General features: G+C 50.5%; 11 protein-coding genes across 11 annotated transcripts; 5 read left to right on the plus strand and 6 right to left on the minus strand.

Moving 5' to 3' along the window:
- Nucleotides 1-35: 35 nt before the first annotated feature.
- N7443_007983 (fungal specific transcription factor domain-containing protein) lies at nt 36-2,499 on the minus strand (the record flags this gene model as incomplete). Its single annotated transcript, XM_056888039.1, has 4 exons — nt 36-1,386; nt 1,443-2,191; nt 2,243-2,362; nt 2,440-2,499. The coding sequence occupies 4 exons, from the start codon at nt 2,497-2,499 to the stop codon at nt 36-38; spliced, it is 2,280 nt and encodes a 759-aa protein (XP_056739730.1).
- Nucleotides 2,500-5,104: 2,605 nt separating this feature from the next.
- Nucleotides 5,105-6,007, plus strand: N7443_007984 (alpha/beta fold hydrolase; the record flags this gene model as incomplete). The annotated part of the gene is made up of 1 exon (XM_056888040.1): nt 5,105-6,007. The coding sequence occupies one exon, from the start codon at nt 5,105-5,107 to the stop codon at nt 6,005-6,007; it is 903 nt and encodes a 300-aa protein (XP_056739731.1).
- Nucleotides 6,008-6,116: 109 nt separating this feature from the next.
- Nucleotides 6,117-7,333, minus strand: N7443_007985 (uncharacterized protein; the record flags this gene model as incomplete). Its single annotated transcript, XM_056888041.1, has 5 exons — nt 6,117-6,788; nt 6,844-6,935; nt 6,990-7,058; nt 7,161-7,182; nt 7,244-7,333. The coding sequence occupies 5 exons, from the start codon at nt 7,331-7,333 to the stop codon at nt 6,117-6,119; spliced, it is 945 nt and encodes a 314-aa protein (XP_056739732.1).
- Nucleotides 7,334-7,527: 194 nt separating this feature from the next.
- Nucleotides 7,528-8,326, minus strand: N7443_007986 (Argininosuccinate lyase; the record flags this gene model as incomplete). The annotated part of the gene is made up of 5 exons (XM_056888042.1): nt 7,528-7,692; nt 7,735-7,886; nt 7,934-8,060; nt 8,130-8,202; nt 8,262-8,326. The coding sequence occupies 5 exons, from the start codon at nt 8,324-8,326 to the stop codon at nt 7,528-7,530; spliced, it is 582 nt and encodes a 193-aa protein (XP_056739733.1).
- Nucleotides 8,327-8,621: 295 nt separating this feature from the next.
- Nucleotides 8,622-9,155, minus strand: N7443_007987 (uncharacterized protein; the record flags this gene model as incomplete). The annotated part of the gene is made up of 3 exons (XM_056888043.1): nt 9,140-9,155; nt 8,934-9,014; nt 8,622-8,885 (listed from the first exon to the last, which is right to left on the minus strand). Exons 2-3 carry the CDS (start codon nt 8,964-8,966, stop codon nt 8,622-8,624), a joined length of 297 nt encoding a protein of 98 aa, XP_056739734.1. The 5' UTR covers nt 8,967-9,014; nt 9,140-9,155.
- A 357-nt stretch (nt 9,156-9,512) lies between these two features.
- N7443_007988 (uncharacterized protein) lies at nt 9,513-10,270 on the minus strand (the record flags this gene model as incomplete). The annotated part of the gene is made up of 3 exons (XM_056888044.1): nt 9,513-9,632; nt 9,695-10,020; nt 10,075-10,270. The coding sequence occupies 3 exons, from the start codon at nt 10,268-10,270 to the stop codon at nt 9,513-9,515; spliced, it is 642 nt and encodes a 213-aa protein (XP_056739735.1).
- A 299-nt stretch (nt 10,271-10,569) lies between these two features.
- N7443_007989 (Zn(II)2Cys6 transcription factor domain-containing protein) lies at nt 10,570-11,664 on the plus strand (the record flags this gene model as incomplete). The annotated part of the gene is made up of 1 exon (XM_056888045.1): nt 10,570-11,664. One exon carries the CDS (start codon nt 10,570-10,572, stop codon nt 11,662-11,664), a length of 1,095 nt encoding a protein of 364 aa, XP_056739736.1.
- A 501-nt stretch (nt 11,665-12,165) lies between these two features.
- pdx1 (uncharacterized protein) lies at nt 12,166-13,154 on the minus strand (the record flags this gene model as incomplete). Its single annotated transcript, XM_056888046.1, has 2 exons — nt 12,166-12,947; nt 13,076-13,154. 2 exons carry the CDS (start codon nt 13,152-13,154, stop codon nt 12,166-12,168), a joined length of 861 nt encoding a protein of 286 aa, XP_056739737.1.
- A 401-nt stretch (nt 13,155-13,555) lies between these two features.
- N7443_007991 (uncharacterized protein) lies at nt 13,556-14,458 on the plus strand (the record flags this gene model as incomplete). The annotated part of the gene is made up of 1 exon (XM_056888047.1): nt 13,556-14,458. The coding sequence occupies one exon, from the start codon at nt 13,556-13,558 to the stop codon at nt 14,456-14,458; it is 903 nt and encodes a 300-aa protein (XP_056739738.1).
- A 582-nt stretch (nt 14,459-15,040) lies between these two features.
- N7443_007992 (cohesin subunit SMC1) lies at nt 15,041-19,040 on the plus strand (the record flags this gene model as incomplete). Its single annotated transcript, XM_056888048.1, has 5 exons — nt 15,041-15,071; nt 15,125-15,218; nt 15,277-18,552; nt 18,600-18,966; nt 19,023-19,040. The coding sequence occupies 5 exons, from the start codon at nt 15,041-15,043 to the stop codon at nt 19,038-19,040; spliced, it is 3,786 nt and encodes a 1,261-aa protein (XP_056739739.1).
- Nucleotides 19,041-19,869: 829 nt separating this feature from the next.
- Nucleotides 19,870-21,623, plus strand: N7443_007993 (glycosyl hydrolase family 79 C-terminal domain-containing protein; the record flags this gene model as incomplete). Its single annotated transcript, XM_056888049.1, has 4 exons — nt 19,870-20,044; nt 20,093-20,192; nt 20,243-20,767; nt 20,837-21,623. 4 exons carry the CDS (start codon nt 19,870-19,872, stop codon nt 21,621-21,623), a joined length of 1,587 nt encoding a protein of 528 aa, XP_056739740.1.
- Between the last annotated feature and the right edge of the window lie 2,096 nt (nt 21,624-23,719).

The raw sequence follows: 23,719 nt of genomic DNA on the forward strand, positions 1-23,719 counted from the left end.
CATCTCCTGCTAGAGAGGGAGGGGTAAGGCAGAGATCAATTCGGTTCCCTATGATTCTCCTCCGTAGACGGGAACAGAGACCGAATGAAATCCTCACTGAGTGGTTCATATGGGAAGTACGAGTCGGCCATCTCAACGGGTCTTTGGAAGGAGGACATCAGGTCGGGAGTGGGGAGGTTGAAATAGCTTGTCCACAGGTCCGCTTCTGGGACCGGGCGCGAGCCAAAGATGGAAAGTTCTTCCTGGGGCAGTGTGAAGTAATCGCGGGAGGTTGGGGCGAGCGGAGGGTGAAAGGGGAGGTGGGAAGGTGTCTCAGAAGAGTCGGGTTCTGGCTGGTAGGGATGGGAAGGGATGTCGTCGACGGCGTATTTCATGCCACTGGCGAGTTTGCGGAAGCTGGAGTCGCAGAACTGCCATGCACGGCGGGAGCTGTGTTCGGGTATGGCGTAGAACCAGCGGATGCATTTCTTCGCTAGTCGGACGAATTTGTCTTCCTCTTCTGGCATGTGGACACTCCCGAATGACAGTTCGAGGAGAAGGACTATCGCAGCTTGCATCAATTGGCGCAGGATACACCACCAGGGACAGATGTCGTAGAGTTGGAGAACGTTCGGCTCATCGGGGATCAGGTCGATCATGCCGCATGCTGACTCTAAGGTCACGACTGCCATCGTATGGCTGAATGTAGGCTGGGTTCCATTTTGACGTGCATCTCGTCGGCAGAGGCACGGGCGGCCGAGAGTGATTCGTACACTGTAGTAGTGAAAGCCCAGAGCCAGTTTACAGCGCAGCTGGTCGTGGCTGTCATCGGTCTTCTTCAGTGTGAAGTCAAGTCCTGTAGGAAGACTTGACAGCCAGAAGTCTATTCGAGATCTCGCTTCATCGATTCGGCTTTCGATCTCCGACCATGGTAACATGACGCAGTTGGTTGAATAGATCTTGTTGATAACCTCTTGGGCGATGATCGTTAAGTCGCAGTTGTATAGATAGCAGAGTCCGAAGTTGACCGGTAGGCTTTTGATCCAAGATTGGTCCCTCGGTTGGGATCGGTCTCTGTGGATCGTTTGTCGGATAAGTGAGCTCGCCATCACATTGTTAATCTGTTCGTCTCTCAATGTTGGATCGTTAAGAATTTCAATCGCAGCCGGATCATCTTGGAGTTGATCCTCTTCGTATGGCAATGGCAACGGGGTCGCGTATCCTCCATCCAATGTAGAAATCGCCCGACCGGTCATGATGCCTAACATATGCTCAAAGGAGTATATGCACCACCATACCTTATACCGAGCTTCTTTAGAGATGTTGGGAGTCTTCAAACTGTTGTTTTTCAGGTTGATACCGAGGGTGATTGCAGAGCGCACTGCCAAAGCTGATATTCTCCAGGCCCTGTACAACTTATTAGGGCCGATCCACCACAGAAAGAGAAAGGTTCCGGTGCGAACCTGTTGATTTGGTCCGAGGCAAGGAGGTAAAACGCGATCAACCCTTCCACTTGAACTTGTTGGAGGTCGGGATGCGCGAACAAGACCTCAGCGTTCATACTGAGAAGCCTAGCACGGGCTAGGTACATCAAATGGTCGTTCGCTGGCCCTCGCCATGGTGAGTTCATGAGGTGGGCGTGCTTTGCAGCGATAGCGAAGATGACATTCAGAATGGCGAGCCATTTATCGCCAGGTCGGACGGAGTTAGATCGAGCGGAGTTGTCAAAAAAGGTCTGGTACTGTGCGCAGAATAGTGATTTGCTGATAATAGGGAAAAAAGGGTGAACGGTATTCAAGTAGTCGTCAAAGAGTCGGTCCGCTAGATGTCGAGGCGGCATGAAATACTTCTGTATTGGTTCGGGCACGGATATACTGAGGTCGTCGAGGTGATAGTTTAAGGCGCTGAGTGAGAACCTATCCTTTGTTTCGTCGTCTTCATCGCCTTCGGATTCTAAAGCACCACACTTGCCACGGGCACGCTGTTCAGCCTCTCTCTGCAGCCGTTGCATCCAAGTGATTTCCGAGCTTTTGCCCATATAGCCCGTTGCCCGAGTGTGTTCTGATCGGTTATGATCCTCGTCCACTCGGTCAATGGCGTCGAGCGACCCAATTGATGAGAGCGGAGACGTTTCATCTGGGTCCGCGTCGTTTTGAGGTGTAGAGAGATAGGAGCGCGCATGGTCAAAGGCACCCTCTCCCTTCAATTCATGCTTGCATGAGCGGGTTAGTCCTAGTACATTGCAGCGATGCATTCAACCAACCTTTTCTAGCAAAGTCTTGATCCAGTCCGCCGTGCGAGACTCTGCTGAGTTTCGCAAATCGTCCAGAAAATTTTCATAGTCTTGAACCTCAGCAGAGAGCCGGTCAACCTCCCTATTGGGCTCCAGTAGACCCGGTCAGTACATTTGTTTTCATTTCTAGAGCCTCGGTACCGGTAAAACCGTTCAAAAACACCTACCTTTTCATTTTCTCCCTCCACCCGACAGGATAATGACAAGTGACTCTCAATTCTCGACATTGTCGACAAACTGGGGTGTCACCACTGCATTTTGTTTTGCGCTGTCTACACGACTCACAAGCTCGCGGGACCCGCCGGTTGTAGCGTTGGGGGGTATTCCCCGGTGGCTGGCGGGGAATAGCAACTTTTGCGTTGGAGGCTTTGGAATTCGCAATATTTGCGTCCCCTAACGCAGGCGTAGAATTGGAAGTTTTCCCCCTCGAGGGGCCTCCGCGCCAGAAGGTCGCTTGGGAGTTGCAGGGGCACTATGCGGCCCCGATTGCTTTGCAGAATCATTCGCAGCGCCCTCGCCAGGCGCATTGTACGTTTTTCTTTGTTTTTTGCTGGTCATGAGAGCAGTTGTTGACACAGAGAGAATAACGACTAGACTACTAGGGTACAGAGCTATCATTGCAAAAGAGGTGCCATTTCCAGTGTGACACCTTTTGCTTCGGTTTGAGATGCCGCCAATGAAAGCCCCGTATTTGCAGAATGCAGACGGGTGGGTATCGGAGCCCTAAGATGTGAAGACAAAATAAAGCCATCAAATTACCCAATCTTGCGCGCCTCTCTCTCATCTCGCCCCTCTCTCCCGACCGGACCGACGTCAGTTTCCAGCTTCTAACAAGCGAAACGCTTCGGATTGGCCGGCAGCCTATCCGATCGTGCCTTTCTACCGGCTTTTTAAGGCTTGATCGGGGGAGACGTGAAGATGCAAAGGTGATCCGCAGGATGTACATGACACGAAGTAAGGGACCAGCACGGGCGTCGGCGTTGAATGTTGGGTTCTTAGGATTCGAAGAATCTCGTGTTTTTGCTCGCGTGAGGCTTTTTGCTCATCTCGGGGCCATAACTCCAGTTTTTCTCCACAATTGCCGCCCTCGGAATGGTAGGGTTGCTTCCCCTACTACACGGAGATTGTTGAATAGCAAAAAAAACCCTTAGGAGGCCTTCGCTGAGGTGAGCCCATCTGCATCAGCTTACCCCTTCGACCAACTACTGAATGCAATTGGGTGGTTCAATCGGCAGTCATCCTTCGGGATCTCGCCAGGATTTGTATCGCAGCATGTTCCCCCTCCTTTTCACCGTTCCGGATGTTTATCGCATCACACAGCTCCGCCAACGATCAATTATTCGTTGAGAGCGAATGATATTGTCGATACTCGAGTGTGATCAGTATTTGCTAGGTGGGACCTTGGAGATCGGGCGTTGGAGGGGCCTCGGGTCTTGTATAGCATTTGATCGGGAATGTTTGGTACCAAAGTGGAGCGGAAATGCACATCCGTTAAGTTGTGATTCGCAGTCCACAGTGAGTATACCCTTCCGAGCCCATTATTGGCGGGATGACAACCCAGGGTGTTCAGATTACCTTAGCATAACAGTCCCCAATTGGCGGAACCTGAACAAGTTTCCGATCGGCTCATGAAATCTCGGACCATCGTGAAAATCCATCGAACCGTGCTGTCGGGTTCAAATGATGAATGGAAAGTGGGACACGACGAAGGACAGTTAGCCTCTTGTCTCGTATCGAGCGGGATCCATGGAAGTGGTAGCGAAGCATTGCCCCTTCTTCAATGCTTCTATCACGTGGGAATGGGTAATAATTGCACGTCCATATCCGTTAACGTCGTGTCATCAATTCGACAGCATCATTGGGTGGCAGTCAATCCCAGAAGCGGGACGTTCATACACCGCCATTACAAAGAATGGGTCCGATCCAGTATACCGGGCCAAAGGTGGTTTTGTGAACCCGGTGCATACGTGGGAGTCCACAAATAGCTGAGACCAAGGTTCGTAGAAGCGAGAATGGTTGTACATGCCCAGGTGTCATCGAGGGTAGAGTGTTCATAAAGTGAAGCCATGGAGGTATCTGAGCAGAGAAGAATAATAAAAAAAGTTCGACAAAAGAGACCCGAGTGAAATCCTGGAAAACTTTAAACGCGAGAAAGAAACTTGGAAAGTTCTGATATGCAGAATTTCGACCTATACCTAGCCAAGCTCCGGGGAAACCTGCAGTGAGTGGCAAATCTTACGGCAAGTTCCGCTGTCATGGCTTTCCCCAAACCGCTTAGACCCGAATGACTCGGAACCTGCGATGTCGTCTTTGGTATTGTCTTTTCATGATTCAACGATGATACTCGATGTAATTTCTGCCTCAAGTCAATAATAGCAGGGCCATATTACCTACCTTGAAAAGCTCCTAGTCGACGGATGTGAAAGCTCCGACGATGTCTCAAATGTCAATCATATGTGTGAGTGGTATAACCAAGGACAGGCTTTCAACGTGATGCGGATAGTTTCAATATTCCTATTTTGGATCGTGACGCATACTCTGAAAGCTAGAATGTCAAAGCAATCTCCAATGTAGCTTGGATGTCTTGTTAGTCACCTATCCAAAGAGGCCGACGCCTCGGACTCTTGGCCAAAATCCGCGGAGTTTCGGGGTTTTGCCTATGGGTATCAACGGAATCATCCACGAGAACTATAAGAGAAAGACCCAGCACCAAAAAACACTACCATCATCACTACCCAATACTTCAAAAGATTCCTCGCTATACTCAAATTTCAGTCCTGCCGTTGAGCCACTCACATCCAACATCCCCGCACTATTTCTCCTTTAGTAACTATGGAGGAGTGGACTTTCAATACCAAACCAGACACGAAAATCTGCGCGTACATCACCAGAGGGAAAAGGAAAGGAACCGAATTATCGTCAGAGGCAAAAGCTCTTCTGATATTCCTTCATTACTGGGGCGGCAGCTCATCAACCTGGCACAAACTTACATCACCGGGCTCACGGCACTGCGTCAGCGAAGACTACCCAACCATCACATTCGATCTCCGAGGCTGGGGCAAGTCTACCGGACCAGTGAAAGATTACGAAGCCAATTATTCGGTTACCAAAATGGCACAAGATGTCATCTTCACTCTGGGTGAGCTTTCTAAGGACACCGAGAATAACAAGCTTTTGCAACACGGAATCATTCTCATCGGTCATTCAATGGGTGCAAAAGTCGCCCTCGCCACTCTAGCTGAGAGTATGGATGGCTGGCTGCTACCGAGGATCCGCGGTCTCATACTCATTGCACCGGCGCCGCCGAGTCCTGTGGATTTACCGCCCGAGATGAAGGCTCAGCAACAGGCTGCCTACGAGTCGGAAGATTCGGTTCGCGAGACCATAAATTACGTCCTTGCCAAGCCTGCGAATCTCACTGAATCTGATATCGATATGATTGTCCGTGACAGCTTGGCTGGAAATTCTTTCGCGAAGAAAGCTTGGCCTTCGTATGCTATGAAGGAGGATATTTCTGGCCTTGTGCAGAGGGCAATGGAAAGCGCCCCTTGGAAAGCCCGTGTGATTGTAGGCGAGGAAGATGTTGTGGAACCAATGGACAGAGTGCAATCTGAGGTGGTGTCATTCTTGGAGAACACTGGCATCCATGTCACCACGACTGTTGCAAAGGGCGCGAAGCACCTTTTACCGCTTGAAGCTCCTGAAATTATTGCGCAGGAGATTCGCCTATTCTAAGTTGTTCTTGGAAGACCATATGTGTGCACTAGCTTTGTGGAGAATTTGAATTTTAGATTTCTCTAAAACAATCTTGAGTCTATCGTCCGATCATATACATTAACCCTTCTCACAGACCCGACCCCAACAGATCCGACAGCTTATCCAAGTAAGCATGAGGACGCACGGCACCAGAGACGAATTCATCCTTAGAGCTTACACCGGTCAAAACACCAAGGGTACCGCCCAGCTTGCCCTCCAATCCAAAGCGGATATCAGTGTTGACACGGTCTCCGACCATGCATGCACGGCTACGATCGAACTTGAACTTGCCCTCGATGGCATCCATCATGGCTTGGCTTGGCTTTCCGAGTGAAGTAGGCTCCGAACCAAGCATCATGATCAGTGGTGCGCTCATAGATCCAGCGCCAGGGAACAACGTGCCCGAGTTCGGCAGCGTGGAGTCGATGTTTGTAGCGAGGAAGACTGCGCCACGCTTGACGTAGTGGAAGGCTAGTGCAAGCTTCAGGTAGTTCAGGTGGAAGTCCAGACCGACGAGGACAACGCCAACCTCTGGGTCCAGAATGGAAGAATCACCCTCCGCGATGAGCTTGTAGTCCTGGGGCTGGATGTCACGGCGGTATGCCGGGTCCGTACCACCGATGAAGGGGACATTCTCGGCGCGCAGCTCCTGCTCAATACCAGTCTCGCCGATCACAAATACCTTTTTCTTATCCTTTGGGAGGTCAAGAATGCGCGAAATGTATATTGAAGCGCTGTACGAAGACGAAAAGACCTCTTCCTGTGGGGATGTGAGCCACTGTGCTTGAGCTGTTCGGTCAGGCTGGTAGACTAACCACTGTGCTTGGGATTCCGAGACCTTGCAACTTCTTGCAGTAGTCTGCGCGAGACTTTGTGCTGTTGTTCGTCACGAATACCACTTGTTTGCCTGGGAAGAGTCAGCTTCCCTGTCTGTATGTCGGTGGACGGACGTAAAGCGCACCGTTCTTGCGTAATAACTCCAGCGTTTCGACTGTCCCGGGGAAGATGTGGTCGCCCGACCACAAGACACCTAAATCGCGTATTCCATCTTAGTACATCGTTATGAGAGCTTGCGAATCAAATGCGGAGGAGCGGCGAGAAGGCCGAGGTCAAGGAAGGGCGGGGGACAAACCGTCGCAGTCGAACAAGAAGACCTAGAGAATAGCCAGTCAGTCAATTGATGGTGTGAGGTTCCCGTAGACAGGGCAGACCTACGTCGAACTTGCTCAAGAATTCGCGGAGACCATCTTTGTTGCCAGTCAGATAGAGGGGCGCCGGGGTCGACGCGGGGTTCGGTTGGGCCATCTTAGCAGTGATGGAACTCATAGACCGCGCGAAAGAAGTGCAATATATACGAGGGATGCGAGAGTGTAAGAAGGAGGAATAGCGGGCTCTGAGCCAAGTCGTTAAACTGTACAACCCGAACAGACTCGCCGGTGACTCGCCGATCGCGTGGGGCTGTCCGCGGGGCTCCGATTATCTGCTCCCGGCTTTGCTCTCTACACAGTCCCCTCGGCATGACCAACATCAGCCAGATCTTCGCGCTCCATCCTCTTTCCTTTGAACTGCCGTTGTCCAATCTCCGCCAGACTAACTACTTCGGCTCGCAGTCGCTGCAGGTGCTGTGCAGCCTCGGCTTCTTCATCGCGTTCTTCCTGCGACATCTACGGGCCCCAGAAAAGGCAAAACAGGATAAATGCCCATACTGCACCCATGAATATGGCAACGACCTTACCATAGTTGAATCGCTTCTTCCCATCAGGCCCCAATGACAGAGGATACCGTTCGCCAGTGATGGATTGGATGGTCGCAGATGCAGAAGACCCCAAGTTGCCGAGCTGATAGGTCAACCCGACCACTAACGAACGGAGTGCTATAGGCGACAGCTCAAACAAATGAATAGACATCGGCCCCCAAAATCGCCGACAAAGAACTGCTCGAAGAAGGCACAGGCGGCCAACGACATGTTGCGTGGCAGGATAGACGCAGGGATAATAGCACCGCTGAGGATATATGACAGCAACACGTTCAACTGTCGACCGAGAAAAGTGCTTATGTATCCAATCGAACAACCTCAAATCAAAGCACCAATTTGACCCACGACAGTGATCACCGTGGTATCTGTCGCATCCATTCCAACCTGGTCTTTTAGGAAGGTCGGGTAGAAGTCCTGGCTACCATGAGAACAGGAATTAAAGCCTGCCATCGGCACGATCAGGTAGACGAAATGTACCCAGTTATCGCGGAGCGCGTGCTCTGCATCTCAGATAAAGACCCGGTAGCCCATTGAATGCTCATGGTTGTTCCCTGACTTGGCACACGCTTCACATTCTATCTTCTTAACCTGGAAATGGTTCGTCTCTGGTAGACACCAACGGAAAGCAATGATCAATACTGGTGGGCCCGCTTTAAACTAGAAGAGACTTCTCCAGCCGTGCAATGTAGTCGGCACAAGCACACGGCAGAATGCTGCCGCGAGCAGATAGCCTGTTGCGTATCTCATCTCGAACAACCTTGAAAGCAAACCGCGGGCTTCATATGGTAAATCTTCGAGAGCAGTTGCAGCAACAGGACCGAAAAGTCCTAGTTGATGTCAGTCTCTCCACAATTGTCGCTCGATTATGGAGTGCCCATCTCCCATAGCAATTCCGTATAAAGACCACACACCCAAAACCTGGGGAAGGGTATTACAGAAGGCAGAGCACAGCTCCACGATAATAAAAGAAATAAGTTGATTATCATCGGTCACTTCTGTCCATATCGATCTTCGAGCATGCCGAAGATGATGGCGCCGACAGATCGAAGCATAAGGGTGACCGTCATTCCCCGGACGGATGTTAATTTCTAAATATCCATTCTATGGGCTTGGCCGAGGGCATATCCAAGAAAGTTCCGAGTAAGATACATCAAAGGCTTCTAAAATATCGGTGATCGTCATTGAAACTGTGAAAAAGTTGAAGGAATCCCACGTCCACCCAAGGAAAGCCTGCGGCGAGCGTGAACCGTTGATGGGAAGTCAATTCTCGTAAAATAGCAACTGGGTTTCTCAATTTATTCTATTTCCCCATTATTAATACCCATGGCTAGGTGCTTCGTAATTAACTTACTTACCTTAGGAGGACTTGGACTTGATACACGTGTGGCGAAGTATCGAGCGATCTAGTTAGGCCCATTTCAACCCCGGCTATGCGCACTGCGCGCTCAATGGCCTTGGCAAGACGGATGGGATGCTATAGTTTCCTCTAGTAGCTTTTTCAACGAATGAACTCGCACAGTAAGGGCCTTCCCCATTTCAGAGTAGCACATTTTCCGGGGTGGGAGCTTAAGCAGAGAGTTTAAACCCCCCGCCAAGAGTTGCCAACTTCTTTTCGACTCCTCGCATTTCATACTAGTTCGGTGGAAATTACGTTTGAGTAGAGATTCGTATTTATATAGTCCTGATCATCATCTCATCTTGACAGACAAAGCCTCACAAAAGAATACATCAAAGAGGCTCTAATTCTATCGCTTCAACCTCAACAGTGATTCGGGAGATCTCTCCCAAGGACTTGAGGGAATCCAGAGCTTCCAGGAAGCGCTCATCTTGAGAACCTTCCGAGTATTCCTAGTCACAATCAATATCTCCAGTACACTATTTAGAAATCAATTATAGAATCAAGATATTACCTTAAGTCCCTGCCAGCCGATAATCCCGGCAACAACATAATTCTCCAGATTCAAGCTTTTGCCGTATGTGACGGTGGTTTGACGTTCGGCAACATGACCAGATAGTTTCTCCCACGCTTTTAACGAGGCGTCAATATGGTCGGGTTTCGAAATTCTGGCCTGAATAATCTCGACGATAGGCGATGAAGCTGCGTCTTTGGGTCCAACATTCGTGTCAAAGAGCTGTAGCGTCGGGGGTCCGTTCATCAAATGCTTTATTGACGACACAGCATCTTTGAGCTGATCCGATTTGACGAAGTGGTGGAAAGAGTCCATTTTGTCCCATTCTGTACAATAAAGATGTCAGATCTCCATAGGTGTTAGACGACATGTAGACTCACCAAAGATGACAATCTCCCTGAAATCTTCTCTCACGTCCTTTCCATTTTCGGTGACAACGAATCCTCGGAAACCTTGGAGAAACCCAGGATTTGGGTGTGTCAATTTCTTGCGGAATATTGGGGCAATCCGTGTGATCATTTCGACTGAAGCTTTATCATTCTTCAGTGCTGGAAAGAGGAACTCGGTGATGGCCATTGTGGAAGAAGCGTGTCTGTTGGGTTTGAAAGAAGAATTGTGCAACGAGCTATCTTTAGAGATGATTAGCGGCTTTTATACATGCAATAATATTTGAATACATGGCAATTTGTTAACCTTTCAATCTTTGATATGACTTGGTTGTAAAACCCCGCAGAGTGGAGTGAAGCTCGCAATGTGAATGGATGAATGGACAGCCTCCCGGGTTCCGTCATGGGGGCTGCGGACTTTCTGCGGGGTTTGAGTCATCATCCGATTCCTCCCTGCTCGCTTTCAATCCCAGTCTCCATATTTTCACTATGTCTGGCAGACCGTCCAATACACGCTCTAGGCAAAAGTCATGTGTCGCATGCGCCGGAGGGAAGCGGCGTTGCAACCGTCAAACTCCGCAGTGCTCACGATGTCTCGCCCACGGACTGAAATGCACCTATATCAGTCGACAACGGCAACAAACCCCTTCCAAGATACAATCAATTGATTCTACGTCTTCTTTAAGCTTTGATGATCTTCTAACCTTTCTCCCGCCTGATGACTCTTTATTCGATGATGTGGAAATCCCTACATCGTGGCTGACTCCGAGCCCTTATCTCACCGTCCCAACATTACTTCCGGCAGGTCTTTACCCAGAGTCCGCTGTCATTGACAGATGGTCCCTGAGTCAGGCGTTGCGGAGTATAACGGCCTTCCCGCGCATGTTTGCATGCTTTCGGAAAACACCATTTATTCATCATCGTTTGTACGATGCATATCTTCCAGATGCCATCCAAGATGCCTTTACGGTCTCTTCGGCTTATTGCAACAAGACAATAGAGACCGAGGATATGGTATTACGTATCCTGGAAAACAAAAGCACGAAGCTCGTGAACCAGGACCATCAATCCAGTACATTAGAGGAGCTTCTGGCAACGATGCAGGCACTACTTCTCTTTCACATCATCCAACTCTTTGACGGTGACATCCGGCAGCGCTCGCTAGCTGAACAGAACATGGATACACTCCGAGTCTTGACCATGCAATTGCAGGCCCGAGCGGCGGACCTAAACTCGACGCCAACGTGGCAAGAATGGATCTTTACAGAGAGTATCCGCAGAACAATTATTCTCTCATTATTCATTGATGGGTTATACTCAGCGCTAAAGATGGGCACTTGCTCGAATATTCGAGCGTTGAGTGTTCTGCCCTTTACATCTGGTGTTGCTCTGTGGGACTTGACAACGAGTGCTTCGTGGCTTTCCGAGTCGCGTGACTTGAGATCAAATATTGTGCTCTATGGGGATTTCTCAAGGGCTTTTGAGAACGGACGGGTCTCGGGTAAACTGGACACTTTTCAGAAATTGTTGCTAACGCCGTGTATGGGTGAGAGATATAGAGAAGTGCTGGAGATGGAGGCCTGAGATTCTTATATTTTCAGCTAGCTACATAAGTTTACCTGAAGTCAATTAACCTCAACTCATCAAGGGGCGGCCCACACCTGACAAAGGGTGATGGAAATATAATTGAGTTTGAACCATCTATTATTTGGCACGCTTGATATTACGTGAGCGCAGAGGTAGATGGAATATCATGATCATAGACTATGATTGAAATTCGCCTGTAGGGATGACAATTTGCCTTTCAGGGTTATGGATATGTGCTACCCAGCGAAAAGATAATACACTGGCATTTGCGACGTACATTAGGTGTCTGGCATAAAAATGAGACGGACAACCGACCATAGAAAAATGACACAATGCCAACAAAACCAGCGTGTAGTGGCAAGAGCCAATTTAGGCGAAATCCAATTATCTATGCTACACTAAATACATGAACCATGAACCCTCCAGAAAGAAATGGATATGACATATCAGAACAAAAGAAATGCTCGGGGGAGATTTATAACGTCAAAACAGCAATTTTTAAAGCACCAAACTGGCGGGCTCGTACTGCAGGAGAGTCTTCATGCGCTCCAGGAACTCCTTGGCGCGCGGCTCATCGGCCTTAGGCACAGTCAAGCTGAAGACGTTGCTGGCAACGCCGTCCGAAGGTGGCAGAGAAGCAGAAACGGTCTTCTTGGAGGGCTTGGCGCTAAGGAAGTCGATGAGATCCTCCTTCACCGGCTCGGGCGCAGCCTTGGCCTCGAAGGCGTTCAATTCGGGGATGTAATCGCCACGAGTTGTGTTGATAGGCTCGGCGCCGAGAAGCTCATCAAAGAGCTCGTCGACGGAGCGTGGGTTGGCCTTCGAGCGAGGCAGGTCGTCGTTGGCCAGGTCCGTGGCCACGGCCAAGAAGCGAGACAGAGGGACTGACACACCCGTCTTGCGCTCGATCTTGCTCTGCGCGCGCAACACCTCAGCCAGCGAGATGGAAATAGCCACCGAAGCCATAGCCGGCGGCTTGGCAACAACCGTCTCCGCGACCGGCGCGGGCTTAGGGGCCAGTGCAGCGGCGATCTTGATGTTGCTCAGGTCCAGGTAGGTGAGCTTGGCGAGGTTCGCGGCTTGCGAAGCCGGGTACTCGGCGGCAATCTCGCCAAGGTAGGCCAGGACATCACCCTTCAGCAGACGGCCCTTAGGACCTGAGGCCGGGATCTTGGATACTTCCGATTCGGGAACGTTCTTCTGGTGCAGGAGCTGGGCGACGGAGGGGTAAAGCGGATAGGCGGGGTTCTGGGTCTGGGGAGCGGAGGAAGATTGAAGGCCTTCAAAGAGAAAATAATCAGCATCAGTCTGTTTCCACCGTGAGACTTGGCTGGTTCGAGCAATTGCTCCGATAACGCGGGCATTTGCTGGAAGCTTCACCCTCGTCTCGGTCTCTCGGAAAACTCACGCTTGGAGATGTTGAAAACTTTGGGCTGGCGGCGGGCGAACATGGCCGGAACCTGGCGGATTGGGATCCTAGCTGCCATTTCTATGCTGTATGAAGTCTCCGGGGAGGTCGGAGTGAATGACGGAGGTGTTCAAGATATGTCGCAACTCTCCGGAGCTGGATTGTCGGCAGAGACGAAGACAATCGACCAAGTGCCCACCACCGCGTCGATCCGCGCTAGTTTGAATAGATTTGTCTGAGAGATAGGTCGCGGTGATGTATGAAAGAGAGCACCTTGATTGATGTTGAGGGTGTTGGGAGCTCACCGGCGGCCGGGACGGGAACATTTTTCTGCCGCAGCTGTTTTTGATCTGTCGGCGCTTTCCGAGGAGAACAGCGCGATTGCTCCGTGTTTTAGTAAGTTCTCTCCTTCTCATTGGGCTTTTTACAAGAAACATTGACTCCGATGGCCTTGCTGACTCCGTGAATAGACCTTGCATAATGTCCACCAGACCTGTTCTCCGCGCACTTTGGCCTCGGTGCCCTGGAGCTCCGGTGCGACCTGGCCTACAGACCCATTTTACCTCGCCATGGCGTTCTTTTGCTTCGAGTTCCCCTCGCTGTGCCGTCCCTAAGCAGCCAAAGCGTGCGCCTCGAACGGTCGCACAACCTTCCGCGCAACCCTCTGCGCAGCCCGCAGCACCTTCAATTCGCGCCACAGTCCCTTTCAAAGATGCTGGAAATCTTGGCAAACTGAATATTAAGGTGGCGAGACAGGGAGAAGTGCTATTGTTCAAGGCACCCAAAAAGCGTGTCTATATTCTGAGTGCATATGGCCTGTTCGCAGCCTGTATGGCATTTTCTGTGTATCATGCAGAAACCTATGTCGCAACCGAAGATCCTAGGCTGCGCCAGCCCGCTTGGGTGAAGGCCATGATGGGTGGTGTTTGCGTGATCATGAGTGGTCTCGGCGTTGTTGCATTGAGCAGGACACATAACATCGTCCGCAAAATGACGGCTTTCCACTCCCAACATACCTATCTCCGCTTCGAGGTCCGGCGCCTGGTGCCTTTTATGAAACCCCGCACGTTTGAAGTACTGCCATCGCAGGTTTCCTTCCGTCGTCGACTTGTCGTCTCACCACAGGGCGCCGCACGCTATGAAAGAGATAGCATGAAACTTGGACGAGCGGATCAACCACAGAAGAGCCTCTTGAAGGCACCTATCGAGGGGCTGAGCCGTGCTTGCTGGGGAGCTTTCATGTCCGTGCGTCAACTTTTCACCCAGGAAGACTTCATCCTTTTGGAGATTGATGGCAAAGGCATTTTCCGAGTGGACTCCAACGGCGTTTTGACGGAAGATTTCCTGGCCCTTGGCAACCCCGTGAAATACACCGATCATTGATGCGGCCGACATTAAATAGATGGCCTCCTCTGTTCCTATTTCTATCTATTAGGCCTTATCGGGATTGACATAGGGTTTCAGGCGCGTCAACAATGTATATATAGACTTTGTATCAATAATATGACAGCGCTGAGGAATCATGACACAAAAACTGGACTTGAGAACATCTTTACATCCTCATTGATTCACCTTGTCCAGAAAGAGAGATAACCAGTGATAGCTAAGGAGATATCTGGTCTACTATGGCTATAGTTGCCTTTATTCTGGGTTGAACATGTTACTCTACCCATTACTGCATATTGATTGAGAGATGTAGACATTGCTATCAATTCAGATCGATAAAAATACCAACAGTATTCTTGAAATATTCGGAAATAGTAAAGTGTAGATGGGCCGAGTCCCCAGTCTACTCCAATGTTGGGCCACGTGACGACCGGCGCGCGACGCGGTTCCCCATATCGCGCCCCTCCCACCATCTCTTTCTCCGACTAGCCTTCTCAATCCCCCGACTTGACACCCGTCCGTCTCATTGTTCGCTTGTTTTGAACGTGTTGCTTCCATAGGAAGCCGCTGCGTGACAAGATGGGCAAACTTATTCGACTGGAACTTTTCAGTATGGACCGTCGCAGACAGCGCGCCGCGCAGATTCGCTAACTTTGAACCCAGACTTCAAATCTTACAAGGGCCACCACACCCTCTTGTTTGGAGATGCTTACTTTACATCAATCATTGGCCCTAATGGGTCTGGCAAGTCGAATTCGTATGCGATCACCCAGTTCACTTTGGTTGACTCACTTTGTGTACTAACGGCTTACTAGCATGGATGCGATCTCCTTCGTTCTAGGAATTAAATCCTCACACCTGCGATCTACGAATCTTCGCGATCTTGTCTACCGTGGCCGTGTCTTACGCACTTCCAAAATCGATGTCGACGGAGAGCCTATCGCCAACGTGGAAGAGGGCCAAGAGGGAGATGACGAGGATGTGGATGCTTCACAAGATGCAGGCGGCAAGAACGATCCCAGATCCGCCTGGGTCATGGCAGTCTACGAAGATGACGCCGGTGAGGAGCAGCAATGGCGCCGATCCATTACCAGTCAAGGTGTTAGCGAGTATCGCATCAATAACCGAATTGTGACCGCCCAGCAATACAACGAGGCTTTGGAGGCAGAGAACATTCTAATTCGAGCGCGCAACTTCCTGGTATTCCAGGGAGACGTCGAGGCCATTGCTTCGCAGTCCCCCCGAGACCTCACCAAGTTGATTGAACAGATCTCTGGCAGTTTGGAGCACAAGGCCGACTATGAGAAATTGAAGGCCGAGGCCGAAGAAGCCGCCGAGCAACAAACCGTTCAACTCAACCGTCGCCGAGGCATCAACTCCGAGGTCAAGCAATACCAGGAGCAGAAGCGAGAGGCTGAGAGCTTCGCGAAGAAGGCCGAGGAACGTGACCAGGCTATCATCACCCACATCCTGTGGAAGCTCTTCCACTTCCAGCGCCTGATCGATGCATCTAGTGCCGACATTCAGAAGTACCAGGACGAGCTCAAGGAATACCGCCGAGGTGTTGAGAAGTATGAAAACAACGTCGAGGATGCCAAAAAGGAGCATGCTCGCGTTGGTCGGGATGTCGGGAAAGTTGAGAAGAACATTTTGAAAAAGGAGAAGGATATCGAGGAGCTCAACAACTCCTTGGTCCCCATTGATGAAAAGGTCGATATTACACAGAGAAAGGCTGAGCGCTACGGGACAAAGATCACTGAAATCGGCAAGGAGCGTTCGGCCCAATCTGATAACGCCAAGCAACTCGAAAAAAACCTGAAGCTTGTAGAGAAAGCTCAGGGCCAATGGGAAACCGAATGGAAGAACACCACCAGCAAGACGGGCGGCCAGCTGAGCGAAGCTGATCAGCTAGAGTACCACGAGCTCCGTGAGGAGGTCAGCAAGCGATCATCCGCTGATCAATTGACTCTTGACAACCTGCGCCGACAGCGAAAAACCGAGGCCGAAGCTGTAAACAGCTTGAAGGGCAAATTCGAATCCACCGAGTGGCAGCTGAAGAACCTCGAGTTTGATGCGTCAAATATGAACGAGCGCAAGTCGACTCTCAACGATACCATCAAGACAACTTCGAAGGATATTGACCGCAAGAAGAAGGAGCTGAATGCTTTGACATCCGAGCGTCTCAAGGTTTCGCAGATGCGAACAGAATGGGAGGAGAAGCTTCAGGTAGTCTTGCGAAAGCTGCTTGAGGCGGACGATGGAAAGAAGCAAACCGAAAGAGACATCCGGGCCAAAGAGCTGATTTCAACTCTGAAGCGCATATTCCCTGGTGTTAAGGGCCGTGTCAGCGACCTCTGCCGGCCCAAGCAGAGGAAGTATGCCGACGCAGTTAGCACTGTGCTAGGCCGCCACTTCGACGCGATCGTGGTGGACAATGAAAAGACCGCCAAGGAATGTATTCAGCATCTTCGAGACCAGCGCGCCGGCCAGGCCACCTTCATCCCGCTTGAGACAATCCAGGTCAAGGCTTTCAACTCCAGCCTGAAGGGTATGCACCGCGGAATGCGTCCTGCTATCGAGACTGTTGACTACGATGATTCTGTCGCGCGTGCTATTAGCTACGCCTGCGGAAACTCTATTGTCTGTGATGATCTGGCCACAGCCAAGCACCTGTGCTACGAGAGAAATGTCGACGCAAAGGCAGTCACCCTAGATGGTACCGTCATACACAAGGGCGGTCTTATGACCGGTGGTCGAGGCCCTCAACAAAATAACTCTAAGCGTTGGGAAGACTCCGAAGTGGAGAATCTTCACAAGCTCAAAGATAAAATCATGAGCGACCTTGCCAACCTCCCCAAGGCCCACCGCCGAGGCTCCGAAGAAGAGACTCTTCAAGGCGAGTTGGTCGGTCTCGAGCAACGATTGAACTATGCCCGCGACGAGCTGAAGGCCCTTGAAAGGAACATCGAGAGCAAGGGCAGCGAGCTCGACTTCGTTAAGCGCCAGTTGCAAGATCTGCGTCCCAAGTATACTGAAAGAAAGGAGACTCTGGATGAAATGGATGAGACCATTGAAGGCTCGCAAGCCTCAGTTAGCACCGTCGAAGATGAGATCTACCGCAAGTTCTGCAAGCGTCTCGGCTATGACAACATTCGCGAATACGAAGCACAGCAGGGCTCCTTACAGGAGGAGGCTGCACAGAAGAAGCTTGAGTTCACAACGCAGAAGAGTCGCATTGAGAACCAGCTCAGCTTCGAGAAGCAGCGCATTCAGGCAACAGATGACCGTATCAATGGCCTGAAGGCTCAATACGAGCGTGACATGAGTTTGATCGAGGAGCTCAAGAGTCAGCAAGAGGAAATCCGCAATCAACTGGATGAGTTTAGTGCCGAACTTGACCTTTTGCGTGAAAATCTCGAGAAGCAGAAGAAGATTTATGCGCAGTCAGCTGAGAATCTGGCCGACCAGCGACGAGAGCTCCAGAAGCGCAGCAAGCATGTTGAAGGTGCACTCAAGAATATCAACGGCCTCGAAGCCGAAATTCAACGGAATTCATCTAGCCGATACGCTCTTCTGCGACGATGCAAGCTCGAAGATATTGACGTTCCGTTGACGGATGACTCTAACTCCCTGGACAAGCTTCCTATCGATGACCTGGTGCAGGCCGCTGATCCAGATGCTATGGATGTTGACGAGGCTGATGGTTTGGATGATCAAGGCCCCGTGGTACAGGACTATGGCATTGAGGTTGACTTCGAATCACTGGGAGACTCTCTCAAGGAGTCGGCCGAAGAGAAGCTAGAAGAAGAGTTGCTCGAGAAGGTTCGCTCTCTCAGCAGCGAGCTTGACAAGATGGCACCAAATGCTCGAGCCATGGAGCGTCTGGAGACCGTTGAGAATAAGCTTCGCAGCACTGAGAAGGACTTTGAGGATGCTCGCCGACAAGCTCGCAGGGCCAAGGATGGTTTCGAGGAAGTGATGAAAAAGCGTTCTGATCTCTTCAACAAGGCCTTCACACATATCTCCGAACAAATTGGCCCCATCTACCGTGAGCTGACGCGAAGCACGAACTACCCGCTGGGTGGACAAGCGTAAGTTTTCATGATCCTACTAAAGAATTTGTCTGACAACATTACAGGTACCTGGATATTGAGGACTCTGATGAGCCTTACCTCGACGGTATCAAGTACCACGCCATGCCTCCACTGAAGCGATTCCGCGATATGGAGCACCTTTCTGGTGGTGAAAAGACCATGGCAGCGCTCGCCTTGCTATTTGCCATTCACTCTTACCAGCCATCACCCTTCTTCGTGCTCGACGAAGTCGACGCTGCCCTTGACAACACCAACGTGGCCCGTATCGCCAACTACATTCATGACCACGCCGCCCCTGGCATGCAGTTCATTGTCATCAGTTTGAAGACTGGACTATTCCAGAACAGCGAGGCTCTTGTCGGCATCTACCGTGACCAGGTGGAGAACAGTAGCAAATCCCTGACGCTGGACGTGAGTTTTCCTTCTAATTTCTTGATCCCCACAGATTGACTGACTTTACCATCCAGCTCCGCAAATATACCTGATCTCGACCCGAGACCACCTCCATGATGACTTTTGATATTTTTTAGCTTGTGTAAATTACTTCTTCGGCACTTCTTACACCGTTTATCTTCATCAATGGCCGAGGCCTTGTGCAACGGCGTGGCCAGCAGTTTCATCTGCGATTCTGTTAATTGATACCATTTCCTGTGGAATTAATTTATCTTTGATGTAACTCTTCCCGTCTCTCAGTAAAGTTTATCTAGCGCACTTGAGTTGATGGTTGTGAATGGTATTGTGCATGTTTTACAGCCTGGCCCTGGGTATTATTTTGATATTTAGCGGCCGTGGCTTTGCATCTCGAGAGTATGTATTTAGGGACTGGTTTGATTGGACCGTGGATATGTTAGGAAGAAATAAGAGTATCTCAATTACAAGATCTTTGGCAAAAATAAAGGTCTAGGTCAAGACGGACTAATGGAGTAAACCTGTTGGAATGTTTTGGCCTCTTAGAATCATCCCTTTGGTCAACGGCACAAACATTCAATAGCCGACCCCTGAGCAAAACACCTGCAAAGATCGTCTCTCCGCAACCCCAGATGTAACCCCCGCATCGTGAACCCTGAGACACGCACTAAATACGGCCCTCGGATAATGGCTACGGCTAATTTCGTTCCAATTACCTGCGTCATCATCGTCACGTCCCACTTTCCAAGGCCCTTGCGCCACAGGACGGCATTTGAAAGCTTGTAGTATTCAAGCCCAATAGCCTACTTTAGCGCGGGTCCTGGATATTTAGGGCGTCGATTGCACAAGTGGTGGATTTAATTGATTTATTAAATGAGTTTCACTTGCGTGTTACCATTTTCAGTCATGTTCGTCCCGTTGCTTCTCAGCGCCGCCGTAGCGGCAGCTGTACCGACAGTCATTGAGCGCGACAGCTCGCCAGTTTCGGTGAACCAAGATGCTCCTGATACCGCTGGCGCTGCTATTCTGCATCCATTTGTCTCGTTCTCGATCGAGCTTGCGTTCTTCCCAGACTATGCAGGTATGTACCACAACTGGTGAAAAAGAAATTATTCTAATGTCACGAAAGGTAACTTGTCCAAGCCCAATAAATTCTCAAACCAGCTGTTGGACAATCTTGGGGATCTTCAAGGCGTCAAGCCGTACCTTCGTGTCGGAGGTAATACCCAGTAAGAGAACTCTATATATAATACTTCAGCGCGCTGAAACATCTGTACAGAGATCTCGCCCTCTACGATCCAACACTGAAGACTTCGGTCAATGGAACTGTTGTGCCGACTGTTTCCGAAGACTACCCGTATATTTTGTATATAGGACCCTCCTTCTTCGAGTCATACTCTACCCTCCCTGGAACCAAATTCAGCCATGGCTTCAATATGGGCAAGAACACTACCGCAGCGAAGGAATCGCTTCTTGCCACGGTCCCGCTGGCTTGCAAGGCTCTCAAGGATGGCAATCTGATGCATTGGGAATTTGGCAACGAGCCTGATCTGTTTAGTACGACCACTCCGTACCCCGTGCGACCCGCTGATTGGTCAGAACAAGACTATGTCGACAATTGGCTGTCCGGGACTGAGATGATCAAGCGGAAGATGGCAAAGAGCTGTCCGGGAATGGCTTTGGATGATATATACAAGTTCATTGCGCCCTCCTTTGCGGGTATTGGCAATTCATTGGATCCGGTCAAGACATGGGAAGACGGACTCGATTCGGACAAGGATATTGCTCTGAACTCGGTCCACAAGTGAGTGAACACAGGGCGATATGTATATATACATATATATTGCAACACTGCTAATGACTATTGCTGTAGCTACATGGGCGGTGCAGATCAACCAGGCGTCACGCTCCAAAGGACGCTGATGAACCACACCGCAGTCGTCAACGTTGTCGCAAAGCATGCAAACCTGTCGCATGTTCTAAGCGAAAAGGGTCTAACCAGGGAGATACCCTATATCTTAGGCGAAATGAACTCACTCTACCACCAAGGCAAGCCGGGACTCTCCAACTCGTTCGGCGCAGCACTCTGGGGCGTGGACTTTAATCTCTACTGCGCCTCGCAAAGTATCCGTCGGACTCACATGCACCAGGGAACAGACTATCGATACGCGTCGTGGCAACCCGTTCAAACCAGCAAAACAACGATCGGCACTAAGGCACCATACTACGGCAATATCATGGTGGCCGCCATGCTGCGCGGCGAGACCGACTCCACCGTCCAGGTCGTCAATCTGCCCATGCCAAGCGAGACCGATGCCGCTTACGCAGCGTATGTGGACGGAAAATTGACCCGCATTGCGGTGATCAACATGCAAGAGTTCAACTACACCGCGGCGGAGTCCCGCCCCTCGGCCAAATATTCCTTCCACCTGCCCGACGTCCCGGCCGCATCCTTATCGCTGCAGCGGTTGATGGCAAATGGAAGCGACGCCATCACTGGTATCTCTTGGGATGGTTGGTCATATAATTACGAGTTGAAAGGGGGTGCGCCCGTGCGAATGCGTAATGTGACGATTGGTGAGACGGTGTCGGTGGGTTCAAAGGGCCAGGTAGAACTGGGCCTGCCCCTTTCTAGTGCTGCTATCTTGAACTTCATATAGATAGATTGGATCTGTATCAATCGGGTTCGTCTAGACCTTGTTAGGCGAAGCTTAAATTGAGATCTAAATTGAGATCTTCCGAGTCAGTTAAGATCCACCCACTAGACGGCTATATATGGCATCTTACTTGGAGACGGATTAATGCATTGGTAACAACCTCGAAAAAAAAGGCACCAGGTGTTCATCGCAGTCTATTCCCTAATAGAGGGAACTATGGAGAAAATCGTGGCGTGGAGGGATCAACACGAGCCTTGGCAAACAATGGTTCTTTCAACTATGGAGATGATGAATGATAAACAATAGACGCATCTCTTGCGGGGCGTACTTCTAATATGTTCGCATTTTTTCCAAAATCATGCACCAATTCCAAGTTTCCAAGCACCAATGCCACCCTATGGGCCCGCAGAGCCGCCAGCCGCGACCATCAGTCACCGCCTATCAGCTCCAAACAGGGAACAGAGAAGCCCCTAGAGCTCGAAGAGATCCAGATCAAAGCCCAATGCAAGTCCCTGCACGGATAACCTGGTACCAGGACCCGGCTTCCTGCACTCGGCCCACAATGGAAACCCGTGTGCATGTAGAGCCCAGTCTTGCCATAGTCCCTCCATTCGGGTGGTGAGAAATGTCAGCCCTAATCCCAGCTATCCCAGCCCGGGTATCCGCACCCCGAACCGAGGTCAAGTACGAAGGCACCAGCGTTTGGGCCCATCTAGCCTCGTAGTACAGCGGCTGCTTCTTGCCCCCCCTCCGCCAACACGCAAGGGACGCATAGAGGGACGTGAAAGAGTTGAATTTGCCCTTGGGCCAATGCGGCTCTGGCTCTGGCTCTGGCTCTGGCTCTGGCTCTGGCTTGCCGGGCTTGGGATTGGAGCTGTCCAGTCTGGCATGGTATTGACTTCGCCAAGGACGTGGCGCGCTTGGACAAGTCGAGGGCCTATTTCTCTAGCTAAGTTTGCATGTTTGAGGGGTTCGTATCTCCGTAATCGAGGTCCCATGGCCATCTAAACGGGCTTAAGGTATCTGTGCATGCCTATGCCTATGTCTATGACTACTGCCGTGCTCCTGTTGAGATGCTTTTATTATTATTATTATTATTATTATTATTATTATTATTATTATTATTAATTTTGTTATCCATTTTCCATTATCCATTATTATTTAATTTTTCCCATCACCGGCCCCCTCAGTGGAGAATGTACATCGGCTTTTGGCCAAAGGGAAGCGTCTGGTTAATTTATCCGCAAATGCTGTGGCGTCAGCCCAATTGGCAATAGTTGGTAGAAAAAGATATGTGGAGGAAGGCATGGTTATAGTAGAGCCCTGGAGTGCCCAGAGGTCCGGTGGCACAAATCTTCGTAACACGAGTGGAGGGGACAAATGTACGAATGCTAGATTTGAACCTGATTTGCGTATCCGTGAGACTCCGCCGAAAGGGGCCTGACTGTCGATCCGGGACGAGGGAATCGTTCCTAATGGGCCGTCTGGACAAAAGAGTTTCGACATTATCGATACGGCCGTGGCCGTTGCGTTTCTTTCGGATATAGCTCGGTCTTGCAATTTTCTCGAGAATAGGCTGGGGCAGCCAGATCCTGGTTTCGACGAAGTACTTTGTCGAAAAAAAAAAAGAATAGGACTAGAAAAGTGGATTGCGCGGCGCGTCCCGTTTCCGAATCTTCAAATCCCGAAACAATGGAAGCATCGATCGTCTATTTAGCGTAGGCCAGGGCAATCCCGTGACCGCGACCTTCCAGAAATCCATGATTCCACTGTGCTTTCTTGTGCTCCATGGCTTGAACCTGGGAACTTTTCCTGCCAATTGGTAGCCTTGACTGAACCCGCCGTTTGGGCCTCCTGGGCCTTTTGGGCTGAGAATGAGATTAGATCCGTGCACCGGTGGCCTGGACCGTAACCGTAAATGTGAAGTCTGAGCTTTCTGCATGGCGCTGGAAAGGGTCGAGATATCGCGTCTTTCTCCAGATAAAGTCAACCCCGGTCAACCCGTTTTCAATTGCATTCGACGATGACCTCATAGGCGTAACCCGAGTGTGCGGACGCAAAAGTGCGTGACTGAGCGTAGATCGGCGATCGGGACTGCT

The sequence above is a fragment of the Penicillium atrosanguineum genome (genome assembly GCF_028827265.1).
Source record: "Penicillium atrosanguineum strain IBT 20685 chromosome Unknown utg000006l_segment0_segment0, whole genome shotgun sequence".
In the NCBI taxonomy this organism is placed as follows: Eukaryota; Fungi; Ascomycota; class Eurotiomycetes; order Eurotiales; family Aspergillaceae; genus Penicillium; species Penicillium atrosanguineum.